This window comes from Pelophylax lessonae, assembly GCF_965119305.1.
Source record: "Pelophylax lessonae genome assembly, chromosome: 2".
In the NCBI taxonomy this organism is placed as follows: Eukaryota; Metazoa; Chordata; class Amphibia; order Anura; family Ranidae; genus Pelophylax; species Pelophylax lessonae.
In genome coordinates this window covers 74677550-74705231 of record NC_138769.1, presented here as the reverse complement: position 1 = coordinate 74705231, position 27682 = coordinate 74677550, and the positions used below count along the sequence as shown (strand labels likewise).

The 27682-nt window shown below is 39.9% G+C and overlaps 1 protein-coding gene across 10 annotated transcripts in view; it reads left to right on the top strand.

The window, feature by feature from the left end:
• Positions 1 to 3420: 3420 nt before the first annotated feature.
• The window catches only part of ROBO2 (roundabout guidance receptor 2), a 1381003-nt gene continuing 1356741 nt past the window's right edge, over positions 3421 to 27682 (top strand). Inside the window, exon 1 of one of the 10 annotated variants that reach the window (XM_082246200.1) lies at positions 3421 to 4398. In XM_082246200.1, coding sequence (XP_082102326.1) covers positions 4278 to 4398 — 121 coding nt within the window. In that variant the 5' untranslated portion in view covers positions 3421 to 4277. The remainder of the gene's footprint in view (positions 4399 to 27682) is intronic. The other 9 variants (XM_082246196.1, XM_082246202.1, XM_082246194.1 and 6 more) reach the window with 9 other exon arrangements.

Genomic DNA, 27682 nt, shown 5'->3' with positions numbered 1-27682 from the left:
CCTCTGCCCCTATGCATGCTGCTCCTGGTCGTCTTTCGGATCCTAGATATCAAAATCATTTTTTTTATGCACTTTGTGTTTCTATGGTGAAAGGATTTTTCCATTTATGTAAAATAGATGATTGTTTTTCATAATGTATTGATTGTGATTCTTTTTGTAGAACCTAAATGAAAGATTAGAAAAGAAAATAGGCTCCCGAAGAAGCGTATCATAGCGAAACATGTCAAGCTTAATCTACTGTATATTCTAACACTATCAGGTTTATTGCTCCATCAGCCTGGTGCTGGAGTGGGCTAAGCCAATTATTTATGTAGTGTTTTTTGACTATATATTTTCTATCATGTATACATGTATGTTTTATTATTTAATGGATTTGAATAAAAATTGTATTTTTATAATAATTGTGCCTTCAAAGTCCATGTTTCCCAACCTGTAGCTCCCTGTACATTATGACCTACAATCTGTCCAGGAAGTATGGCAGAAGTAATGGAGAAGTGTTTTGAAACAGCCACAAAGACAGTCAGATAAGCGTGTGTAGCATAAATAGAAAGCTGTTTTATTTTTGCAAAAGAAGCACATTATTTCTATATTGGTACATAGAGGAGTTGGAATTTAGAAAAAAAAAAGTTGAGCAAAGGTGAACTTAGCCGGCCTTAGGGCTCTTTCACACGGGCGATCCGATCAGATCCGCCTGTCAGTTTTTTAGGCAGATCTGTTCGGATCCTCCATGCAGCTCTATGGGGCAGCGGATGTCAGCAGAGACACCTCCCCTGACACCTGCTGCCATCCGTATCCGATCCTGTCTGTGAAATCTGGACGGATGGAAACCCTATTTTTCCATTCGTTCAGGGATCGGATAAGATGAGAGCAGTGGGGGCTGTGACACCTCCCTCTCCGCACTGCAAGCGGAGACGGAGCTGTCATCTGCCGGCTCAGCGGGGATCGGCGGATCAATCCCCGCTGAGCAGCATGGATCCGCCTACGGAGGCGGACCATGTGAAAGAGCCCTTAGTTTCACTTGCCGACTTTGCAAAAGTTTATTATAGTGATCTGGAAGCTCTTGGGTGCCCTTGAACACTAAATTAAGGTAGTAGGATGAGCAGGCACTAATAGTGTGGGCTATCACCATATTAGATTAATACATTTGTTATGGTTTAGGTAACTTTACCTCCTAACTGTTTTACTTGAGCTATGTGCTACTTTTTTTAAATGCCTGAGATAAACGTGCTGTTTCCTATAGCTGAACCTGTGTTCTTTTATCACTTTAAATCACATTGGCACCTGTGGCGGTGCCATAACTCTTTTTTAGTACACTCTAGCAGCACTGTCCATACCGTAAGTCCAGTCTTTCTATTGGACCGACCATCACCCATTTCCACTCCAAATCCTTTATTTGTCCAAATATGCTGAAGTTGCAAGTAGTCTCTATACATAAGCTGGTTTTCAACTAAGGCTTTTCAAACCAGAAATGAAAAGTGTTGGTAAAAGATTACCTCCATGTATGTGTGTTGTGTTAAAAGTATACTTTACATGATGACCACATTTTGAAATTTGCTATCTTTAAAATCCAAACCATACAATGGTTTAAAATGTTAGTAAACCCAAAACAGTAAAATGAATCTGTATATGTGGTAAAGAATGCTTGTTATACTAGTGGAAACTAAGGGGTTCATCCTCTGCATTGTGTATAAAGGCTGTTTGATCCTGTCTCTCTGATCCTCCTCTTCTTTCACTGTCTCCAAAAAATAACCTGATATTTACAAAGCCAGGGGATGGGCTGCACATGCTCAGTTTGATGTGTATTGCTAGAGAGTTGTTTTTTTTTTTTCTTGGGAGGGTGCGTGTGATCAGCACAGGGCCAATCAGCACTGTCCAGACAGAGGATCAGGGGAGAATGAAAACTTCTCCTACAAGCTTTACTAGGAACTGATATAAGTCACAAGACTGCTATATACTGCTGATGAGAAAAGGTATTTATCCATTTATAGTTACTAACATAATTGCATTTCCATGTTCTGTGTACTATGGGAGCCCAAAAATAATGAATTCAGGTTTTGGGTTTAGTAAGTCAGCCATTTTCAACCTTCTTAAAGAGGAAGTAAACCCTCCTCTGCAAGTTGTACCTATAGGTAAGCCTATATTAAGGCTTACCTATAGGTACTGTAAATATCTCCTAAACGTGTACCGTTTAGGAGATATTTACCTTACATGCAGCCAGTGACATCACTGGCGCATGCGCTCTGAAGGAATGGCCGCTGGTGCCGTTCCTTCAGAGCCCCGTGCCGTGACCGTTGGCTCCCGCGCACGCGCGTGCGTGCCGTCACCGCGGCTCTGGCCAATCAGATGGCCGATGCCGCGATCCCGGAAGACGGGCGACATGTTCATATAGGTAAGCGGGCGGCACGGCGGGGGCTCTTTCTAAGGTAAGTATTTCATAATGAGCTAGTATGCGATGCATATTAGCTCATTATGGGTTTCTCTTTCAGGTTGAAAAAAAAATAAAACAAATTTGGGTTTACAACCTCTTTAACATAGAGGAACCCTTGAAATAACTTTCCAGGAAAGCCAAAAAATTACCATGTCTACAACTCAAGTGTGAAACATTAGTGTGGTGGTCACTGGGAAGAATACTTCTTACACTTGTGGTCAAGAAGAATGGGAAGAATTACCCCCTTACAGATAGTTAAAAAGATCAATGGTGTCAGTAGGAACTTATCTGAGAAGCAGAAATTGCTAATTACTCAAGGAACCCCCCTAACAACCTGTGGAAGAACCCCATGGAACCCTGGTTGGGAAACTCTGGTTTAATTTGTACACAAACATAGTACTATGACATAAGTGCAGAGAATACTGTGTGAATCAACACCCCTCCATCATAAAAGGAAACGAACATCATGTCAGTTTTTTAAAGTTCAATATCCTATGACGTTTTAATGGAAGACACAGTGCTTATGCATAATTCATGCATGCAGCTATACATTAAAATCCACAAGCAGCATAAAGGTAATCATAATGCAAAAAAAAGTCTACTAATATCATCCATCGACTTTTATAATTGACCATGTTCAGCTTTGATTAGTACTAGTTGCTAGACATAAATTTGCCAAACATTAAACATTCACGACCTCTCATTAAACGTTCGGCACGTGCTCTGAGCACTGCCAAATCCCGTACTCCATTCACAAACACTTTTACATGACTCCCTCAATCCAACAGCGTAGGGGCCCCCTTTAACCCCTTCACTGCCTGATTACCTGCAAGCAGTTAAACTCCCACAACTCTAATATTCATGACGTTCCCTGTGAGAAAAAAAAAAAAAGCCTGAGATATGTAGCGGAAGCCTTTCGAGAACATTACGACTGCAGATGACTCTTATCTGGTCGCTTTTCATGCAATATAAAGCAGAACAAGCTTGTACTTTCCTTCTGAAGAATAAATAATTGAAGAGGAGGCATCAATAATTACTGCATGGGAGATACATAAAATCTATTTTTATATCACCAAATAATCTGAAGAACTAATACAATAGAGCAGAGACCTGAACATTTGCATGTTGTACTACAGCAAGCATCCACCTCCACCTATTAGGAAAGGCAATGGAAACCCTGAATGTTGCCTATATGTTGAAACCTAAATATTTTCAGGCTGGTCTGCATTGATTTCATTCAGGAATTGTAGAAAACCTGCACTTTCCACCCAAGTGCCAGTGACACCAGCTTTTACTGAAGCCCTATTACTCTTAAAAGAGCAATTTAGTTGCTTGCACGGCTATTAGGATCAGGATCAGCCAAGCTTTGAGCTGTCAGGACAACCGCCTCTCTCCTCGGTTTTGGACCAACCCTGGCAATATTTTCTCTCTATCCTCCTTGCTGGACACAGTCATTACAGTTTTTATATTTGTCAATCAATCTTTCGGTGGAAACAATAGCAGGATATTCTCCTGAACATAAGCAAAGTGTAGAGATAGAGGGAGAGAGAGAGTGAGAGAGAGAGAGCGAGGGGGATATGTGCATTTGCCTGCGTGAACTAGCAGCACAGTGCTCTCAGCATCCTTGCTCTGTATGTTGATGAAGCAGGAGGATTGAAGAAATGTGCTTTTTCCTCAGGGCTACATCTCTAAGATATTGCTTCTACATCCAGCTATGGCAAAGCCACTGTGTGCTCTGATTCTTCAGTGATTAATGACTTCTTGCTGAGAAAGAACAGAGGGGGGAACATAAAGGTATACCGTGGAGTCAAAGGATATGTTAGAAATGGTGTGAAATGATCATCCGGACATGTTATCTTCATTGAGAAGCAGGAATATCACCCCTGAACTTATTCTCCTCTTCACCTTGCTCTTCCATGGTGGATATCTAAGCAAGGTTAGCAGAACCAAGGGCAAAAACTGGAAAGGAGGTAAGTCACCAAAAACTTTCTTACTACCCGTCCTGGATGTTGCTACGTTCTACTGATGGCCATTTTCAGGCATTCCTGGAGTTCTGGAACTTTTTTTTGTAAGTGGTTGGTCCGGTTTGTTGAGATTTTTTTGGCTTAACTTTCAATAAGACGGCTCTTCTGAGTTCACAAGTGCATGCGACGTGTAAGCCTCGCTGTTTGTGTCCTACGCCTGCCGTTTTTAATGGCATTAGGGAGATTTGAGGCCCGCCGCGCAGATTGATTCGCAGCGCGTTGCTTTTCAGCTGCCCTTTAAATGTTAACAAATAAAAAGTTGGTCGTGAATTAGAACTCCTTTTTTTTTCCGAAATTCTGCGTATTGTCATTTAGGAAAGCTGTGGATTGCGAATGCCGGCAGCAAGATTAATATTCTGCTGCTGATGTGATTATAGAGGTAAATTAAATTGACCTTATTAAAAGAATTGCTTATAGAGAAGGGGATGGCAAATGCTTTGTAATATTAGGATCACAGTCAGCTTAAGTTTGGCTTAAATGAAAAGTAGCTGAAGGATGACATTAGATGGCTAGCGAATGGCAGATCACAAAGTTTTGCTTGTCCAGCTTAACCCGTTGTGGTACCATTGCCATGGTTTACAAATGTGATGGATTTGTTATGATATTTACAGGTTTTCGAGATTTGTACCTGGAAAACTTTTGTACCTCGAAATCCTCCATTTGGATTATTAAATTTGTTATCTGTCCCTGTTATTTAATTGGTATCCTCATGTATTACTGTATATTACTAGAATTTTTAGCCTTTAAAGCAGTATTAAATCCAAAATGAAATATGTAATATATTGCAACTTACCAATCCTTAGATGTGATGGCTGCATTAGTTTTCTTTTTTTAGGCTTGTTTTTCACCCGGTGATCTGGCCAGTAAAACACCTCCTGTAATAGAGCACCCCCACTCTGGATGAAGGATCACAATGGGCACCTTTGGACAGCAGTCTGGGGGGGGGGGGGGGGTTGGATGTATTAGCAGATTTAGATACACAAAAAAAATTGAAGCCAAACTCCAGCTCACACTTCACAGCAGTTTTTTTTTTCCTATTGGGGTAAAGGCTTTGCATAAACAAATACAAGCTGATCATTGGCATAATCACATAGGAATGTGGCGTCCAGAGCAGTAAAAAAAGAATGAGGGAAATACAAAAGCCAGGAAAAAGTAGAGAATAGAAAAAAAGAAGAAAGGAAGAATAAAGAAAACCAAAAAGAGAAAAGAAAAATAGAAACGACAAGAGAAAAGGAGAGAGCTGTGGGCATTTTTAATGGCACCGTACCAAAAAGTTATACAAATAAAGTTAAAACATGAGTTTGATTTTATTTAGACAAAAATATAAAAAAGACAAACATGACGTAACATAAAAGTGCTACATATACATTGACATTAAAATAGATCTCTCTAAATGAGACTGGAGAGTCTGTGAGCTGTTCCAGGACCTTGCCCGACATGTTTCGGGGTTAATACACCGCTTCCTCAGGGGCATATATATTTTGAAGAGGCGATCATAAATTACCCTGGTAGGGATATAAGCAAAATCAGAAAATCAGTACAAATCTTTCATTCCAGAGTGTGGATTACAAAAGTAAGTCTGAGTGCCCCTGTCACTGTTAAATGGTTTGCCTCAACTCTTTATCTGCAAGACAGCTTGTTCTGTTGATAAACAACAGATTTACTGACCAGATCATCAGGTGAAAATAAAGGAAAGGAAGTCAAAAAAAGAAAACGAATGCAGCCTACATGTCTAAGGATTTGTAAGGTGTGATATAATAGATGTTTGCTTTTGGGTTTAATACCCCTAAAACAGTGGTTCTCAACTTCGGTCCTCAGGACCCACTAACAGGCCAGATTTGCAAGATAACTGAAATACATCACAGGTGATATAATTTGCTACTCAGTGATTGCAGTATTCTAGTCTGCTTCTCCCCAAGGTAATACTTAAAATCTGGCCTGTTGGTGGGTCCTGAGGGCTAGAGTTGAGAACCACAGGCCTAAAAGATGAAATAATTTATGGGGTTGATTTACTAAAACTGGAGAGTGCAAAATCTGACGCAGCTCTGCATAGAAACCAATCAGCTTCCGGCTCAACTGAAAAAGCTGAACTTATGGCACTTTTCGACTGCAAGGCCCTGCTTGGCCTGGTTTGCTTTTCCACTGCTGGTACCGCATGGTACGGTGTTGGAACGGTTCGGTACGGTACGGTATGGTTTGCTTTTCCACTAAAGTAGTATTAAAGTTAAGTGGGTGGGATAACAACGGGGTGGGTGGGATTCTCTGACCAATCAGTGGCTAGTAGTGACTGCATGCAAAGGATTGTGGGATATGGTACCGGGTATGGTACCTCTTGGAACCACAATCGAGGTGGTAATGTTTTTGAGAGCCGTACCGTTCGGTTCCATGCAGTGGAAAAGCGCCGCCGTATCGTACCGAACCGAACTGCTCCTACACTGTACCATGCGGTACCAGCAGTGGAAAAGTACAAAAGCCTGCCGAACCATTCGGTTCCATGCAGTGGAAAAGCGCCATTAGACGCTGATTGGCTACCATGCACCAGATGTTGCACTCTCCAGTTTTAGTAAATCAACCTTTATGTCTATTATCAACAAAGAAAACTTGGGCAACAGGCAGTTGGATAAAAAAAGATGTGCTTCTACCAGTCAGCCAGTGCCTGGATTTATGTTAAAAGGTAATGTGTTCTTGGTGTGGCCATTTTGAATAATCAGCAGCAGTGTCAAAGACCATAAAAAAATTGAAGATTCAGACTCACAGAGTCAAATATGTTGGTTTTCCACTGTTGATTACTTGGCAATGAAAGAGATTTCTCCATTGATTCAGACTGCTATACAAAAGTGTGATCTAGCATCCCAAGTGACAGGTTCACTTTAAGAGGCATATTAAAAATTCAGAAAGGAGCATTTTCTAATTGAGTTTTGTAAATACGCCTAGATAGAATGAACGCCCCGCTGTTCTGTGAGACACCAGTGCTTGCTCAGGTCCACTTTTTTTTATTAGCAAAGGATCCCTTAAAACGATTTTGTGCTGTTGGCAGCTATACAAGCATTGGCATCCACTGGGGTTAAAGGGGATATGGATTTATTCCCGGTGCCCAGGTGGCAACCTTTATTACACAATAGAATCACTGACGGTGTGTTTTCTTTATTATATTCCAGCAGATAATCAAAGTCATTTGGTAGTAATGTCCTTCCGTCAGCGAGAGGCATTTTAATCACAGTTGTTATCATGGTGTGTGCTGTTTTCTTCTTCCCACTGCTCTGTGTTGTGATATGAGGTTAACGAGAAGCATCGACAAAAAAAAAAAAAGAAGTTTAAATAATTTATAGTAACATCCCAGCGGCAGCAGCAGCAGCCACTCAGCTTATCCTTGCTGGGTTTACTTTGTAGCATTAGGGCTCTGCAAATCTTTTTACCTACAGTACTTGTGTGGAAAACTTCCAAGAGCCACTTAGCCTGGGCTGCCAGGGCAAAGGGATAATAAGTGCAATAAAATGCCAGACCTGAGAGTGGCTTGATAGGCTGGAAAGTTCCACTTTTACAACACTACATAAACAAATGGACACATTATGTGTTAAGCTATACAGGGTTTATGTGTGCTTTATATTTTGGTTTAAACGCCTGCCTAAGTTGCGATTGTTCAGATGGTATTGTTTCATGTGATGGGTTACTTGTTTGGTGTAGAGCGGGGAGGAATCCAGGGCAGCCAGTAATAATAAAGGAGCACCTGTTGCTCATCATAGTGGAGCCATCCATACTGCAGGCAAACTGAAACTTCATAGTTACTGTACAAACTCACATTTATTTCAAGTGTTTCTATGATCAAAATGAAATATCATATATTCATTTCCACATATTAATGGTTTCTAGCCTACTCCAATTTATCGATCTTGAAGTTAGTACACTTACGTTGTAAATATCCTCACACATTTCCTTCTTTGAACTCTATTTATTTACTATGTGATTTTAATTTTAGTTCTCTCTTTATCGGCTGCACTGTACACTCTTATACTGCGTCCTCTACTTTGGGCACTTGCAGCCAGCAGTTAAGATGGCGCTTCCGATGTATTTCTTTCCATTATGCGGGATGTTACGTCTTTCCATCCTGTCCCCAGACGACGTCATCTATGATGAAACGCGTAGCGTGGGGCCTTCAATGGTGACATCATCCCACCACTTGGGTCCGATTAGTCGGTTTGATTTGGGCCCAGAGTGGAACCCGTAGGAAAGCCATTTACATTGTTTGGATGTTCACTGAGCTTTTAATACTTCATCATTCTGTGAGTGCAATACTTACCTTGCTACTAAAGCTTTTTATTACCTTACTACACTACGAGAGTGCTATTTTTGCTTTATTTTTGAGTATTGTTGGAGTCAAATTGACACAGCATGGTCGGAAGGAGACCTTTATCTCCTATGTGCTATTTGACCCCCTGTAATCCAGTGGTCAATCCTGTTTTCCTGTTTGGTAAAGCAGTTTTACCACACTGTTTGGTTTGGTGAGCATGATATTTTCTCTGCTGTTTTTGGTCCAGCATCACAGCTCCTGCCCCTGAATGTCTTTCATCACCAAGTACTAAGGCTGGATACACACTATACAACTTTTGTTGTTAGATTTCCTTTAGATTTACCTTAAACTATGTAGTGCAATGCCGGCCTGGTTGCATACAAATTGAAAGTGTTTAGATTTGACCTCATATTATATGGTTTTGGTAAATCTAAAGGAAAAAATCTAAAGACAATTGTATAGTGTGTATGACCCATAAGGATCCCACTTCACTGATGCCTATTGGACTTTTTGGGTGGACTTATTGACACATTGTTCATTTTATCACTTGGAATCACCGACACATGGTTTCTGTTATTAATTATTTTCTTTGATTTGCTTTCACTCACCGATCCTTAGCACTGCACTACAATTACAATATTTTATTTGAGTTTATGTATCTGGACTTTCAGTGCTAGCAGCTTTTCAAACCTCTGTATCTTTTTTTCAGAGCATAGTGTTTTTCTTTTTGTTATGCTATATTTATTTACTATGCCCTGTGGGTAGACACTGCTATGTCACAAATTTCACAGAACTTGCCTTCTGAACTACAGAGGTGCTGAGAGGAGGCAGAGTCAGTACAGGAATCACTGCTTGCAGGCAGCAAGGTACCATGGGATATGTATTCCTTAGAAATTAAAAGTAAACAGCAGAGGAGAAGCTGTAAAGCATGGAGAGGATACGGAAAGTTGCGGAAAGGGATGGCCATTGGCCAACAGACATGCAGAGCTTACAACATTAACGAAGAATTTTCAAGTAAACCTTTATAGGATTGTTAAATATAACTATTGATTGTATTGGTGTTAAAATGCCGATGTTAAAAAACTATAAGTGTATTCTGTGACCATAGAACTCCTCCTTTAAGCCTACAGTATGATAAAAAAATTACATTTCAGTTGCTATAGGGCGTGCACACAGGGTGTTCAGTCTGATCACAATGTACATTGTAAAATGGGGAATGTTGTCTCCTCTAGGACAGTCTCTCCCTCCGGGAGAGTTTCTCTCCATCCAGGGCAGTCACTCTCCTTCCAGTGTATTTGAACTAGAAAGGAGCACCAGACATTCTTGGAGCCCAAAATGATTTTATTAAAATACAGTACATCGATCAACCTCGTGCTTTAGACTGACATCCAGGAGTTTTGCTCTGAGCTTTATAAACATTTGGAAAGTGGTAAGCCTTGATGAAATGTGGTTTTGTTTTGTCCCTCGAAATGTGTTGGATGCCTTTTGTTTTTTCCTGTTGTCATGTGCATACTTAATAAAATACTTTTGGACCATCTGGCTTTATTACGAACTTGTTTCCTATTCGTTTGGGGATGCATATGCTGCGCCTCAATTCCATAATATTTCTTTACTGTTCTTTCAGCACAGTTTTTCTCAGTGTCTGAAGTTCAATGACTGTCTTTCTATGAAAGTCTCTCTTCTGGTAATAGAAGTCTCTCACCAGGTCTGCCAACGTTCGATCAAAAGAGTGTCAGGAAAGGCCTACTAAAAAATGTTCGCAATTAAAAGCCAGGTCAAACTTTATCTTGTGTACTTCAATTTGGAGAAAAGATAATGTTAGGAGGTCCTGGAAAGAGCCGTAATATAAGGTACAAACTGGAAAGAGCAACTGTGCAATGAGAAATAAGAGCGCCATCACCAAAAGTGGCACAGAAGGACAGGAAGCCAACAATGGCCATGGGATTGCCAGCCTAATACAGGCACCCTTGGTTTTCTTCCAGAACAATGAGCTTTCACCAACTGGGCAAACTATGACTCACCCAATAAGGAAAAACTAAAAAAAAAAAAAAAAAAACAGTCGAACAGTTCAGTCTAAAGTACAGGCAATAAAAATCAAGCACTTAAAGGGAGTAGAAGATGAAAAGCATAATCCTCTCAAATCCCTACTTAACAAGTAGCTGTCCCCCTTCAAATGTATCCATTGGCAGATCAAAGCATCCAGCACTGCACACAGTGAGACCTTAAGTAGAGTAGTCCTCCCAGAGAGAATCGATCTTTTTCACCTTCAACATTGTGACGTTGAAGGCTTTTCTTGTTCTGGTCAAACAATAAAGCTGCCTCTGCTGACGACTCAAAGAAATTAGCTTGCCCACAGGCAGTAACTCTTAGTTTAGTTGGGTTGAGCATGGCATATGGTAAGTGCAGACGTTGGAGCCATTTTTTTACTCCTGCAAACTTGACCCATTTGCATTGGACCTCTACCAAAAATCCCGGAGTAAAAAGTTAAGTCTAAAGGGGTAAGTATTATGGAAGAGGTTACGTTGGATGGGGTTTAGGATTAGTCAGTTAGGATAAGGTAAAGGCTTAGGACAGTTTTTAAACCTGCATTCAGCACTTAAAGCTCCACAGCAAGAACTACTATTGATGATCTGAGTCCCCAAAACCATTGAGGCAGAATGTCTGTATAGCAGGTCCTCAGTGTACACTATTAAACATCTTGAACACCATTTATTTATCTCTATAAATACCACTTTTAGAATTCAGAGGGTCAATCTAAAATTTTGCTATGAGGCCCCTCGATTTGTAGTTATACCCCTAAGTTATGTATATTAGTTTGGACCCCCCTGGTCAAATCAAATGTTTTGTTTATTTTATACATGAGTTGTAATAATTTTTCAGGTAACAAAGAGATTTAAGGCTTATTGATTAATTACCATTTATTTTTCTTTATATAAATATACATTTCGGCACATGGAAAAAGCTTAGTTCTCTCATACATTATCTAGTACCGACCTCTACTAGATACCGAAAATCACAAACTCTAATTATTTTATGTAGACAGCTGTCCATGTGCACTTGTTTTATGAATGTTTGGCCACATTTCCTTCCAGTAATTGATGATAATTGTATTCATCAAATAAATATCCATTGTAAATGTCATTTTTTTCCAGTAGAAGTTGTATTTAGTTTAATTTAGAAAAAGACCAACTGGATGTGAAACTTTTCAATAGCTGGTCAAAGTTTCACACATTTCCGTATGTGCCACTTGTAAGTTACTTTCACAACTATCAGATATTTTCTCTGAAGCAGAAGAAGGAGCAATGTGTTCACGGATACTATATACAGAGCAGTATCCTACAGTGATGAATGAGATATGTTTAGACAGGTTTGTAAGAAGAATCTGGTTTGATAGCTGTGTTTCTGCACTTTGCACATTCTTAAAGCATAACTTCACTTTTGTTGGGAAAAAAACATACCCTCCTGGATGATCTACGTACATTGCAAGGATTATAACAACCTTTGTTGCAGATTCCTACCTTTTGTTATCCTCCAGAAATCCCTCTGTGTTTGTCTGTGCCCCTGTGGGAAAATGAATCTCACGGGAGTGGTTTCATGATTATCAATCAGCTGTGCACCTGCAGAGCCCTAATGAGGAACTCTGCTGGGCCTTCACCCCTTTAGACGTGTTCCTATTGGGAGTATCTCACCAAATATGACATTTTTGTTGCAGGGGATGCCAGAAATCTGACTTGTATCTTAGGCAGACTTCTGGGAAAATCGATTAGCCAATCACACAAGCAGGAAATTATGTTTCTGGGGTGTGGTCAGTGCACATTCTTTGTACAGAACACCTCCATGTATCCATATTGAATTGCACTTTACAGAAAATTACAGCAGCTGCAGATTGAAAAGGAAAGGTCATTAATAACATTCAATTACAATATGACTTGTGTCACAATTGTATACGCTATATTGTTTTTTCTTTATTTTATTTGTTTTACTCACAAATGTGGAGTTACCCTTTAACCACTTCAGCTCTGGGAGGTTTTACCCCATCCTTACCAGGCCATTTTTTGTGATACGACACTGTGTTGCTTTAATTGACAATTGCACGGTCGTATGAAGCTGTACTCAAATAAAATTGATGTCCTTTTCCCCCCCACAAATTGAGATTTCTTTTGGTGGTATTTGATCACACCTGCGGTTTTTATTTTTTTTCTCTCCCCCCAAAAAGAGTGACAATTTTGAAAAAAATAAAAATAAATATTTTTTACTTTCTGCTATAAAACATATCCAATAAAAAAATGTAAAAAACCAAATCTCTTCATAAATTTAGGCCAATATGTATTCTGCTACATATTTTTGGTAAAAAAAATACAATCAAGCCTATATTGTTTGGTTTGCACAAAAGTTGTAGCGTCTACAAACTATGTGATAGATTTAGTGACCTTTTTTAATATATTTTTTAGGAGTAATGACGGCAATCCGCGATTGTTAGTGGGACTGCGACATTGCGGCGGACAAATCTGACACTTTCTGGGGACCAATGACACCAATACAGTGATCAGTGCTAAAAATAAAATGCATTGTCACTGTATAATTGACACTGGCAGGGAAGGGGTTTACACCTGGGGCAATCAAAGGGTTAATTGTGTTCCTATGAGTTCTTTCTAACTGTAGGGGGAGTGCTTTGACTAAAGGAAAACGTAAACAGAAGATTTCCATTTTTCTCTCTAGCAGAACGACAGTCTGCCTTGTTTATTTGTTTGTTGTTGTCCGATTGCCAAATTCCCGGAAGACATCTCATCCGCCAGACCCGCTGATTGGCTCCCGCTATGTCCAATCACAGCGGGACTGGGGCTTTGGTGGAAGAAGAATATGACATACAGATACATGAATTTGCACTTAAGGATAAGTTAACTTGAAAAAAGAAAAATAATAATAATAATAAATGCACTCTTTTTTTGCAGGTAAAAAAATGTGTATTTACAATTTTTTTGTTGCAGGAGCCTGAAAAGCACTGCAGGAGCGATCAGCAGAATGCCATGAGGGTCTTCTGCGCACTGTAAGTATATCAGCTTACCTGTACATCCAGTAAGGGTAAGCAGATACTCCCTGACAGGTAGGCCTAATGAACTACCACGGCGCTCCACAGTGCCGTGGTAGTTCATTGAGAACCACAAGCCGACAGCCGCTAAGGGTGTTGGGGCCTTTAGTTCATTTAGACACATGGAGCTGTGTGTCTGAATGACGTGGCCATGTGGGCTTGGCCCCCCACGGCCGCGCTGTTTTCAAATAGTGACAGCTAGTACTGGGAACTTCTCCCTATACTGCTGCCACAGGAGGGGGGGGGGGGGGTGAGTGCTTAGCGGGCGATGGCTGCAGCACTGTGAACAAGTTACATGCTCCACCCTAAAATCTAGTGGAACATGTAACATTTTTCCAAAGGTGAACTTATCCTTAAATTTAGAGGGCTGCATTGCGTTTGGGCTCCTGCGGGACCCGCAGGACCCAACACAAATCTCGCGGGAGCGGACGGTTTTACCTCTGCTACGTAAGGCCACAGATCTTTTTTATTCAGGGTAGGCAGGATAGGTAGGAAAAGGAGGGTGGAACATGTTTTTTTTCTTAAAAAGTTATAGTTAGGCTTTTCTTCCACTTCAACTTATTAAAAGGTTAACTCCACTTTCTTTAGCAAACAAATAAAAAACAATACAGCGTATATAATTGCGAGACAAATCATATTGTAATTGAATGTTAATAAAAATTACCTTTCCTTTTCAATCTGCAGCTGCTGTAATTTTCTGAAAATGCAATGCAATATGGCTACCTGGAGGTGTTCTGTACACATAATGTGTACTGACCACACCCCCAGAAACATAATTTCCTGCTTGTGTGATTGGCTCACTGATTTTCCCTGAAGTCTGCCTAAGATACAAGTCAAATTTCTGGCATCCCCTGCAATAAAAATGGCATTTTGGTGAGATACTCCCAATAGGAACACGTCTAAAGGGATGCAAGCCCAGCAGATTTCCTTATTAGTGCCATGCAGCTGCCACAGCTGATAGATCATTTTGAAACCACTCCCATTTGGCTCACTCAGCACAGAGGCACAGAGGAACAAACAGTGATTTCTTCAGAATAACAAAAGGTAGGAATCTGCAACAAAGTTTGTTATAATCCTTGCAATGTCCAGAGATCACCCAGAGGGGAATGCTTTTTTCTCAACAAAAGTAGAGTTACGTTTTAAAGCTGAAAGCGTTTGGGATGACTTACATCCCTTCTTCAAGCTTTATACCACTGCTCTTTTGACTGAATTGGCACAAATCCACTCTGCACTACAAAGGCACTGCAAGTGCACTTGGAAGTGAACTTGGAAGTGCAGTCACTGTAGATCTGAGGGGGACCTGCAAGGAAAATAAAAACAGCATTGTTGCATTGTTGCTTGCACTCACTGATTGGCAGTGCACTTGTAGTGCACAGTGGATTTGCTTTTAGTAAATAAACACCATTCTCCAAAGCCTTGTGGAAAGCCTTTCCGTTAGCTTGAAGGCAGATATAGCAGTAAGGAGGGGGGAGACTCCATATTAAATACCACTATGTCTCCAGCACACCTATTTTGTTCAATCAAATTGCCCTTTATTGACATTTGTTCAGCATGTCAGACAAACGTGCAAAACCTTTGGCTGACACGCTGAACAAATGTCAATAAAGGATGACTGATTGAAGAAAATTAGGTGAGTTGATGACACATTGGCATTTGTTCATTTTCACCATTCACCAGTTGCCTCATCAGCACCCTATACACAATGGTGAATTCCAGTCCGGTGTGCAATTGTGATGCCTATGTAGTAAGATGTCCAAGGTGTAATGGTCAGGAGCCCACAAACGTTTGGCTAAATAGCCTGTATCCTTTACATAACACAACTTGCAATGTATATTTAGTGCAAAGATGTGCAAAAATCAGCTTTTTGTCTCCAGTAGCTTAAGTTAAATCCTAATTGGTTGTAAAGGATACTGCTTCTTATTCCATAACTTATTTGATAGCTCTTGCTGTCATTTATAACACAGCTTGTTTTATGGCTGCCTGCAATTTTCATATTACGGTGATCCAGTCCTTTTAAAATGCTGTTTAATGACTACTCTGAAGACAACACTGACTGGCAGTCCTGACATTAACTTTGGAGTAAATGACTTCAATATTACACTTATCATCCTAATGTAAGACAGTGAATACTGATTTAATGATCAATAGGCCACTTTATTGAAGATTGCTAGCACATTTTCACTAGCCCATAAATGCAGCAGTTCGGCTCATCCTTCATGAGTATGTACTGGTAAATATTTTCTAATAATGGCACCAATATTTCTTGCATACAGTCTTGTATATAGAAGAGTCTTCAAAGCATCTGAAGGTGGGTGAGTAAAACAACCAATCAAAATCTATCTTTAGCAGATGAGAAGTTAGAAGCAAGAATCAATGGTTTATATGGGCAATACTCACAATGGGGTTTATTTACTAAAGGCAAATCCACTGTGCACTACAAGTGCACTTGGAAGTACAGGCACTGTAGATCTTAGGGGGACATGCAAGGAAAATAAAAAACAGCATTTTGATTGGATGATAGAAATCAGCAGAGCGTCCCCTCATTTCAGATCTTCCCCTCAGATCTACCGCAACTCCAATTCCAAGTGCACTTGCAGTGTATAGTGGATTTTCCTTTAGTAAATGAACCCCAATGTATCCTGGTGGCAGTGGTAGCAACAATGAATAATGGTTGATTATCATACTATGCATTGTGGTTTGTACTTATTCTCTATGACTGGTGGTTGATTGACTTTGTACAGAACTGTGCAATTAAGGCGGCTCAAAGCTCAGTGCGGGTTGGGGCAGTTTGTCTAAATATAAGATCTGAATTCATATTTTATTCTTTTTTAAGGGGTGTGCATACAACTAGACATGTGTGCAATTAGGAGGAAATTTTCGTTATTCAGAGAGTTGGATGTATCTGAATCTCCAAATCACAAAAGTAACACATTTTAACGAATCCTAAATAAATTATAACGAAATAACAAATAATTTGTATTCATTCAACTCATTTGGACCTTTTGTTAATGTTTGAAGCATCTGAAATAACGTAACGAGTAACGATCCAAATTGATTCAACTCCATTTGGTTTTTATGTTGCATTAACATTTTTCATTATTATAAAAAAATGCACTACATATCAAATGGAAACAAATTGCAATAAATAAAGTTAGGTATAAAAGTGAAATTGGATGATGATTCCTACTTATTGTGTTTGGTTAGGATGTACAAATGAATCCAAAATTAATTAGTTATGCTATTAATCAGAGATCCACCTCCATCCAACCCAAACAGAGTGCATAAGTAATCTCTCAAAATGACTTACGATGATAAAACAAATATAGCCAATCTTCCGAAATAACTTTTGAAATATAAATCAACTTAGAACAACGAATATAGGAGAAAAATAAATCAGAATATATAAAACGAATTCCAAAAACTAAAATGTAACAAATTAATCCGAAAAGAAATAAAGCTAATTTTTCCGTTGTGCACACCTCTACATACAACTATGAGTTTATTTTAAAACTGCACTAATGACTTGGATTTGGGAGTTTTCAGGTAAGTGATGGAAACTATTTTCCATAACAAAAGACCCCATTCAAAGGTTAAGCCCCGTACACACAATAAGAAATTCGGAAGGGAAATTTCGTCCGACGACCGATCTGCCGATTTTCGGATTGTTAGTATGGTGCTTTCGACAGCCGACTCCGACTTTTCGGCTGACAAAATCCTGATGTGCAGGCTATAAAATGTTTGTTGTCCGTAATACAACGTCCAATTTTTGTCTCATTAGTACAGATTTCGACGGAAAAAAATGTTAAGAGCAAAACTAGGCATGCTCAGAGACGAAAGAACACATACAAAGCAATCCAACACATGACATCACTTCTGAAGTAGAATTCTGTTGTACGGGAAAATTCGTATTAAAATAACCTCTTCACTTTCCACATCAGACAAGCATGGCAAAAAAAACGGACGACAGATCGTTCGATAATCTGATCATGTGTACGGGGCTTTAACCTGTGCTGAGAGAATATGTGGGCTGCCTTTACCCACTGCCTCTCCTTTTTAAAATAGCCATACATAGGGCTTTTTTTTTTCAGAGACTAGGTGCAGGAATAGGTGCAGGTTCTCTCCCCTTCTGAGTCATCCCTTGTTTTTGACACCTACACACCTCTGAGCATGGTCCTCTGTCTTCACCCCCTATTCACCTCGCAATACCCCCCATTTTAGAGTATACAGAACCAAGTATCATTTTTGGTGCTAAGTAATGTGTATGGAGATTGTTAATTATAACAATAAAAGTTGTAAATCAATTTCACTGCAGCCAGCAACATTACACCCCCCAGCAAAAATAAACCCCCGCAACAAAATACTACCCCAACAACAATAAATCCATCCAGCAACAATAGACCCCTTCCAGCAACAATAGCTCTCCCAGCAGCCAGAAACATTAGACCCCTCCCTCAACAGTAGATCCCGCCAAGCAACAAATAACCCCCCCCCAAGCAACAATAAATATCTTACCAGCAACAATAGACCTCCCCAGCAACAAAAGACCCCCTCTGAATAACATTAGACCCCATCTTTCTACAAAAATAGTCCCCCCTCCATTACACCCCAGCACTCCTTTCCATTACATACATTCAGTTGTGGAGGTGTCAGAACTGTGTTCCCCTGCATTGCCGCTGAAAAATATCTCTGATATATACTGATTCATATATTTTGATATTTTAAAGCTGTGAACAAGTTTGCAGATCCGGAGTTCTGATTTTACTCCAACATTCTATGTTAGGAGACTTCCATGCCAATGCTCAGCTAATCTGCAAGAGGAAAGCCGTTCTGATGTAACAGCCCTCATAGATGCATCATCAGGTTATAAACCCTCTATAACAGACTGCACTTACAGTTTTTTCTTAGTCCCCCTGCAAAGTCCCACAAATATACATTGATCCTGCCAGTGAAAACAACCTAATGAAGCTTTAATGGTGTGGCAATGATGTTGCACTGCTCAAAAATTCAGAGTTGCCACTCTCATACAGGCTGTGCCTGCTTATACTACAGTGGGATGAAACTGGCAGCCAGCTCTAATGATGCCCTGGACCCGCTCCTTGGCCTGCCCTCTGAACTGCCGCTGGCTGCTCTGTGTGATGATCCTGCAGCCTCCTGGGAGATGTGATCTAAATATACCAAAAGCCTACTACACAACATTCTGTCCTAGAAGGGGCTGGACATTTTTTAAAAGTTAAAAAATTTGATAGAAAAATGGCCCGCAATTCTGCTGGAGGAGAGGAGAGGGAGTGCTAAAGTGGAACAAACCCCCTTTTGGAAGTTTATTTATGCTGTAAAATAATATTTTACCTAGTTTTTTATTTTATTTTTTGCTTATAGGATGCTGCTATGAATTCCTTACATACACATGCAAGCTTACTAATAAAAGGAAGGCTACTGCATTACATATATATAGAAATACCTACTGACTGCCTTTATTATTGCATTGTCTGTACATAAGGTTCAAAAGGACAAAAAAGATCAAGGTGTCTGTCTTCTATATAGGGACGGTTTCGATAGAAATACAGCTTTAATCTCATATAAGTGGTAAAAAGGTCTTACTCAATTCCAGCTGTATTAGTTTGATATCAAAAAAGCTTAGCAATAAATTGTCTCTCTGTAAATATGATCCTTCGGAGTTGCTGCTAGGGACTCTGTGATCCTTTGGACATCTTTTTTTCAAAATAACTTCTTTATGAATTCCATATAGCCTGAAACCAAGTGTTTTAGATATTGCAGGAGTTTAAAAGAGTCAGTGCTACATAGTAACATTTACATTTGTGTAACAGTTAAAGGGGATGTACATGTTTTTCTCAGTACATAATTCTTTATCTTCAAGAGCAGCAGATGGCTTACATACGATAGTCATCACACTAAAATTAAATAGGAAAGGGCAGCAGGATCCTTAATATATACCCATCATGTAAGAAAAATAGGGGGCTGCCATTACTGAACTCTGATATGAATAGTTGGTTTGTTGTGCTGCCTTCAATACTTCTGAAACAATGAGGTTAAATTATTTAGAATTAGAAGTAGAGCCCAATCACTTAATTCAGAAAATTAATTGAAGCTGTGTTTGTGTAAACCAACCATTTGTGTGCTAGTAAAATCTTTTTTAAAAAATATTTCCTTGTATGCCATTGAGTTTTCCAAATGTCCATGAGCCTATTTTTATGATTTGGTTTTCAAAATGAACATACAGTTTGAAAGCAAGCATTTATTTGGATCCATGACAAACACTTAAAGCGGTTGTAAACCCTAGAAGAAAAAAAAAAAAAACCTGTAAGACAAAGGCATAATGGGCTAGTATGCATAGCATACTAGCCCATTATGTGTAACTTACCTTAGAACGAAGCCCCCACACGGACCCCCGGACATCGATGCGGGCGCTGCCATGATCCCTCGCCGTCTCTTCCGGGTTCGGCGGCTCCGGCGCGGTGATTGGACGGAAGAGACGGCTCCGGCGCGATGATTGGCCGGAGCCGCGATGACGTCACTCCCGCGCATGCGCGCGGGAGTGATTTTCCGGCAAGCTCCCGGCAAGTTAATCGAAGGTCCCCCCGGACCTTCAGAGCACATGCGCTGCTCGCGAGAGCGGCTGCATGCACTGTAAATATCTCCTAAACCATGCCGGTTTAGGAGATATTATTTGTACCTACAGGTAAGCCTTATTATAGGCTTACCTGTAGGTAAAAGTGTCAAAAAGCGGGATACTACCGCTTTAAGGCCCGTACACACAAGTGGAAATTCGGCCGGGAATTTTCATCTGACGACCGATCTGCCAATTTTCGGCTTGTTAGTATAATGCTTCCGACAACCGGCCGAAAAAATCCTGGTGTGCAGGCTATAAAACTTTTGTCGACTGTCAAAACATGTCCGATTTTCATCTCATTAGCACAAATTTCGATGAGGAAAAATCTTATGAGCAAAACTAGGCATGCTCAGAGATGAAAGAACACATACAAAGCAATGCAACACATGACATCACTTCTGAAGTAGAATTCTGTCCTGCGGCAAAATTCGTGTGCAGTCTAGAGCACATTCCAACCAACAGACATGACTCTGGACAAAAGACGGACGACCGGTTGGCGGAAATTCGTTGCGTGTGTACGAGGCTTTACTTCCTAGGTAAACCAACCTTAATCAACAAGAAAATGTAAATTAGAGAATAATCAGAATTTCTTGATTTATTAAAGCAATGGAAACTGTTCAGTTGGTAAATGGATGTCCTCTTAGCTTAGTGAGTATGATGTACCCACTCTAATTATCCAACAGTTTGAAGGCAAGCCTTCATTTTGAACCATGACCAACAACTACTACTTCCTTAGTAAACCAACCTCAATCAACAAGAAAATGAAAATTAGAGAAGAATCTGAATTCCTTGATATAATAAAGCAACAGAAACTGTTCACTTAGTAAACTGGATGTCCCCTTAGCTTAGTGAGTATGATGTACCCACTCTAATTATCCAATTAGTTTTGTTTACTTTGCACTTGGTTTTACCAAATGAAACCATAGTTAATACATTAAGTTAACATTCACTTTGCCAAAATTCTCCTTTAGCAAATCATCCTCCTTTTCTCTATATTTGTTCCAGGCCAGTTACTTAGATAGCATGGCAACCAGGAAACTACAATTTTCAGAGGGTGAGGTTGACAGTGGCAGCCTACATAATGGGTGCAAGTATCTAATGCCAGTGAAACATTGTCAGCAGTGCCTCAAATGTGACCATACCTCCCAGCTGTCCCTCATTTAGAAGGACAGACCCCCTTTTGTTACCAAATCCTCCTGTCTCCCTTTTCTTCCCAGTTGTCCCCCATTTCGGACAGATATGTAGGCCTCTATGATAAATGCAATACTTAAAGGATAAGTTCACCTTTTGGAGCATGTTACTGTATTTCGGATGTAACATACTCTAGTATCCCTCCTCAAATCTGCAATCGCCCTCCCCCCCCCCTCCATCTCTGTGACAGCAGGCAGGGGTTTTTCTCCCGGCACCCGATGACACATTTGCTGTGCCTTCACATCTGTGTCATTCATTGCTGGGAATATATGAATGACAAAAAAAACACAATTCCGTCTGCAACCATGACAGATGGCTTGTAGTGTTCAATGGACTGCAAGGGCGCTGATGGAGCTGATAACATGTCCTCCAGATTTTTACAAGAAAGTCCGTAAGGAGGTACCGGCAGAAAGCTGGAGGTCATGCCTGCAGTAGCCAAACACTGGGTGCAATGATCTGCGGTCTCAAGAACAAATTATTTTTTGTACAAAGCTTAACTTAGGCCTTAATTACCAAAAGTGTTACACTTCAATATACATTTGCAAACCTTTTTATTATTACATTATTGTTTTTTAAAAGCCATTAAAAAGGATACAATTGATGAAAAAAAAACATTTGTGGGTTCAGCCAGTCAGCTTTTGCTTATTATTTGTTCATGGGCCACATACCTAGTGTCCTTTGCCTACATACTTTGTACTAAAGGATGTCTCTCTTTCCCATCTCAGTAAGTTGGGAAGTATGGGTGTGACTGAGATAGGGAAGCTCATGTAATAAAAACAGTTGATTTTAGAACAGTTTTATTATTCTTTTATGTGCGTTGCAATTTTGTCGCCCTGAGGGCAAGCTAATCTTACAAAGACAGATAACTTCAGGTAGACTTTAAAGTAGATGTATGAGCATTTTTTTTCTTCTTTATTTATTTTTTTTTTTACTTTTGGGTATAGTAGAGAAGGGTTAAATATCCTATCAGATTATGTTTTGGTGTCCGTATCTTAATGTTCCCCACTCCCTGTACTAAAAACCTAAAGACGGAACATAAAGTAAGAGGAAAGCTCTCCAAATCTCCCCATAGTTGTCACCAGAACATTTGTCCCCTATGTAGAATTTCCCCTAACCTCTTGCTCTTATGACAACTACAACTGACAAAAACATTCTGGATTTCTCTTTAAAGGGGTGAATTGCCTCTATGGAAACTTAGAAGGCAATAAAATCTTAATCTAATGCTTTCTACCTTTACTCAAAAGTCTACATACATTTTAGGAGCGTGATAAATACAAAAAAATCTACTTATCTTTTTGATGCAGGTACAGCCACAATTTTTATTTTCCTTTTGGAAAAAAGTTTAAAAATATGAATTGAGTTCACTGTTTTCAGCAACCCAAGCAGTGTTATATGGTGTGACCCAAACCCTGTCTCTGTCACTAGTGCTGCTGGTCAGCTTACATAAAAAAATGTGGAGAAAAGACTAAATATTAGTATGTGGAAAAGAAAAGACAATTAAAATAGTGGCTATCATTATCACAGGCATTACCAGAATACAATATATTTTCTAGTTTTTTTCTCTATGTACGATGTATTAGACAGGAACCCCTCCAAATAAAACAATATGATTCTACGGGTAAATGACAGCACATGATTGACTCTTATTGCTGATGGTATCTTCTTTTCTGTGTGTCGGCTTTTCTAAAAGCTCCATATGCTCTGTAGCAGAAAAACATGACTAATACTGAAAACACCAGCTTTCATTGTCAGCTGTAAATGGAGGGCATCTGAAATGGGGTTTCTGCTCATCTGTTTAGAAACATTTGTTCACAATTTTTTATATTCACAACTTTCATACAATGATATGATTTCTTTATTCCTATATTTATTGCAAAGTAATAAAGTAAGTAAATACATTTAATCTATGTGAAAATGAATGGAAGTTCTTATCAATTTTCAGGTTTGGTATACTTGAGATGCTGGATTGTCTTCTTAAAGGAAAATTATTGTATCATTGCTTTCATCACAATACAAAATAAATGTTTATTCTGCTTTTCAAGAATAATAGGCAGAGCTATTCAAATCATTCCATACTCCCATACTGTATGCCCAGATCAGGTTAAGATATAGCTCCCAACTGCCCATCATTTGGGGGGACTGTCCCTCTTTTGGAACCAAATCCCTGTCTCCCATTTTTCCTTCTCAGCTGTTCCTCGTTTTGGTCTGGTTAGATCATTATAGAAAAATGTACTGTTTAACCACTTCTGGACCGGAAGGTTTTACCCCCTTAATGATCAGGCCATGTTTTGAAATTTGGCACTGCTCGATTTTAACTGGTAGTTGCGCAGTCACTTTTTCCTATAAAAAATATTCAATAAACTAAATGTTTTTCATACATTTAGGCCAGAATGTATTAAGCTACATGTCCTTGATAAAAAAAAATCTCAATAAGTGTATATTTATTGCTTTGCGCAAAAGTTATAGCGTCTACAAACTATGGTGTATTTAGTGGAATTTATACAGCTTTTTACTTTCTGAATCCCTATATCATTTATTGAAGTGCTAAAATGGCAGGGCAGTACAAATCCCCCCCCCCCACCCCTTGCCAAATTACCCCTTTTTGGAAAGTAGACACCACAAGGAATTTCCTGAGAGGCATGTTGAGCACATTTAATATTTAATTTTTTTGTCACAGGTGTTTGAAAAAATGACAAAAGATAAAAAAAGTTGCCATTGAAATTATATATTGCTCATGCATTCCATGGGTGTGGAATTACACCCCAAAATACATTCTGCTGCTTCTCTTTAGACTTTCTGGCAGTCTAGTCACGTACAGGACCTCGAAAACCAATCACTGACTTCAGGCTTACTAAGGGTGTAAATTGTTGATTTCCCTCCTCACTACCTATCACAGTTCTGGAGGTCATGACATGCCAAATCAACAACACAAAACCCCCCAAATTACCCCTTTTCAGAAAGTAGACAACCTAATGAGCTGAACGAAAAAGAAGAACATAGCAGATTCCTCCATTTACATCGATCGATGTGCATGAAAATCTCTGCCTAGAAAAGTGTTAAAAAAGATATGGGGAAGCATAGGGGAGATCCGCGCTCTGTTTCCACCCCATCTCCTATGCTTAGCCATATATGCTCTTTATTTTCACTGTGGTGGTGAAATCACCTCCTACAGTGCTGCAATCATTGATTTACATATATGCTGAGAGCAAACGCTGTTGCTGTTTGAAAAAACAAATCAGTGCTGCAGCTGATGGCCTGCAAAGCAAACAATGGTTAACAATAAAACATAGTAACAATAAAACATTACAATATAATAGTATACAGTGCAGTAAAACAGTAGAATGGTGGTATCTGCAAAGAAAACTATGGTTAACAATGAAAAACAGTAACAATAAAACATTACAGTATAACCGTATATTATAAAGTACAGTTAAAGTAGAAAGAGTAGAAAAGTAGAGCATGAACAGAAAATTAACTCAATAAAAAGACAACTATTTTTGGCTTTTTTATTTTTTAATTTTTATTTTTTGTAACTTTTTTTTTTTACACTTTTTTTGTAGCTGTATAAACAAACTGTTCTAGGCTAGGGTCTCTCAAAATGCAAAAGTAGCCATCCAAACATCTTTCGAGACCCTGTGTGAAAGTGTGTCCCAGACTGTGCCAAGCTGTACCCTATACTAATACTCTACTAGTGTGTGGTAGCAACGGAAAAAGTCCCTGATGCAGAGACCAGGTTGGCCAGGACAGGAGGGACAAAAATAGTGGGTGTCACTCTATAAACACAACATCTTCTTTGGAGTGCTCTTTGGGTAGGGGTACCAGGGAGAACATCTGGAAAATGCCTCCCATGCAGCTGGCTCACTGCATCTGAATTGTGTATTTGGGCCAGAGCACCTCCTGGATACAGAAGGGCTGTGATGATCTCTTCCTGGAATTTTAGGAAGGATCCACTTCTTCTTGATGCTTTGTAAAGCACAGAAGAGTTCAGCAGAGCCAAATGGAATAAGTATACAGACACTTTTTTGTACCAGCGTCTGGTCTTACGGGCAATTAAGTACGGTGCCATCATCTGGTCGTTGAAGTCCAACCCTCCCATGTCAAATTTGTATTCATGGACACAGAGGGGCCTCTCAACAACACCAGTCACTGTTGCAATTTGGACTGTTGTATCTACGTGAATGGAGGACAGAACGAAAACATTCTGTGTGTCCCTCCCCTTCACTGCAAGCAATTTATTACACTTCAAGCAGGCTCTCTCCCCTATCTAAGTCGGGCATCTGTTGGGGGAAGCTCTGGCATTAGGTTGCATGGTGCCACATGTGCCAATTCCAAAATCAAAAAAGGTGACTATAAAGTGGCACGCTTGTCCATGTATAAATGGTACCCCTTTCCGAATAAGGGTGATACCAAGTTCCAAACAATCTTGCCACTGCTCCCCATGAAGTCTGGGCAGTTTGGGGGCTCCACATTGCTATCTTTTCCTTTGTAAATCCAGAAACTAAATGTATAGTCTATTGCCCTGTCACAGAGCTTATACATGTTGACCCCATACCTGGCACGCTTGCTGGGGAGAAACTGTTTGAAAGAAAGGCGGTCAGAAAATGTATTCAGGAACTCATCAACGCAGACAGCTTGTTGGGACGTATACAAGGCTGCAAACTTCTGGTTGAAGTGATTTACGAGGGGGTCGAATTTTGTTGAGCCGGTTATATTCAGGGTCATCCAGAGGACGACAGCGTTCATTGTCGCTGAAGTGCATGAACCACAAGATTTGCTTGTACCTAGATTAGATCGCACAGGGCCACATGCGCCAATTCCTAATTGAAAGAAGTGTCTAAAAAGTAGCACGCTTGTGTAGAAATTGTCCACGTATAAATGGTCCCCTTTTCCGAATAAGGGTGACACCAAGCCCAAAACAAGCTTGCTGCTCCCTATGTAGTTTGGCCAGTTGGGGGGCTCCATGCGGCTTTCTTTTCCCTCATAAACCAGGAAACTACATGTATAGCCTGTTGCCCTGTCACAGAGCTTATACATCTTAACCCCATATTTGGCGTCCTTGCTAAATCTTTATTAGCTGCTTTCAGGCAATCCCTGAAACTTCATCTCTTCAGGGAAGCCTATCACACCTCCAACAAATCTTCCATCAGCTCATTCCCTACTGTTACAACCTCTTGTACCTCCTGCCCCACCCTATTAGATTGTAAGCTTTTCTGAGCAGGGCCCTCTTAATCCTCTTAATTTTATTGTATTGTAACTGTATTGTCTCCCTCTAACATTGTAAAGAGCTGCGTAAACAGCTGGCGCTATAGAAATCCCAAATAATAATAATAATATTAGGGGCTATCTGGGACCTATCTGGGACTCCCTCTAACTATCGCTAACTGTCTCTCACACTAACTTAAGTCACAAATAACACTAATACAGTGATCAGTAAATTATCTGTATAATGTATATAGTGTACACTGTGACAGGGAATGAAAGGGTTAACTGGGGGTGATCAGGGGGTTAAATCTTTATTAGGGGATGTATGGTGGGAGCCCTAACCCTATCTGGGACTACATTTAACTGCCTCTCACAAGTGACACTAATACAGTGATCAGTAAATTATCTGTATACTGTATATAGTGTACACTGTGACAGGAAGTGAAAGGATTAACTGGGGGGTGATAAGGTTAAAAGTGTGACTATGTCACAGTGTCAGTGTAGTGCTTGGGTACTCACGGTAGATGTTCTCTCTCACACACTGGAACTGAAAAGGGCTCCAGGAGAGAAGATTGCATAATTTCCTGTGCCTGTGTTTACATTCTACAGGCACAGGATGTTGTGCAATTGGTCAGAACCGATCACCAGGTCCAAGCCAAAAATCATTGGCCTGGACCTGATGACTGATCGGTTCTAAACCAAATCAGAACATAGCCAAGCCAACTTGCCACAGTAAATCTGCGGCGGGTGGTCAGCAACAGGTTAACTACTGTAGCGCTAACCCTGTAGGAGCCGCTGTAGATTCAGCAGGTTCTTTCCAAACACCGTGCAG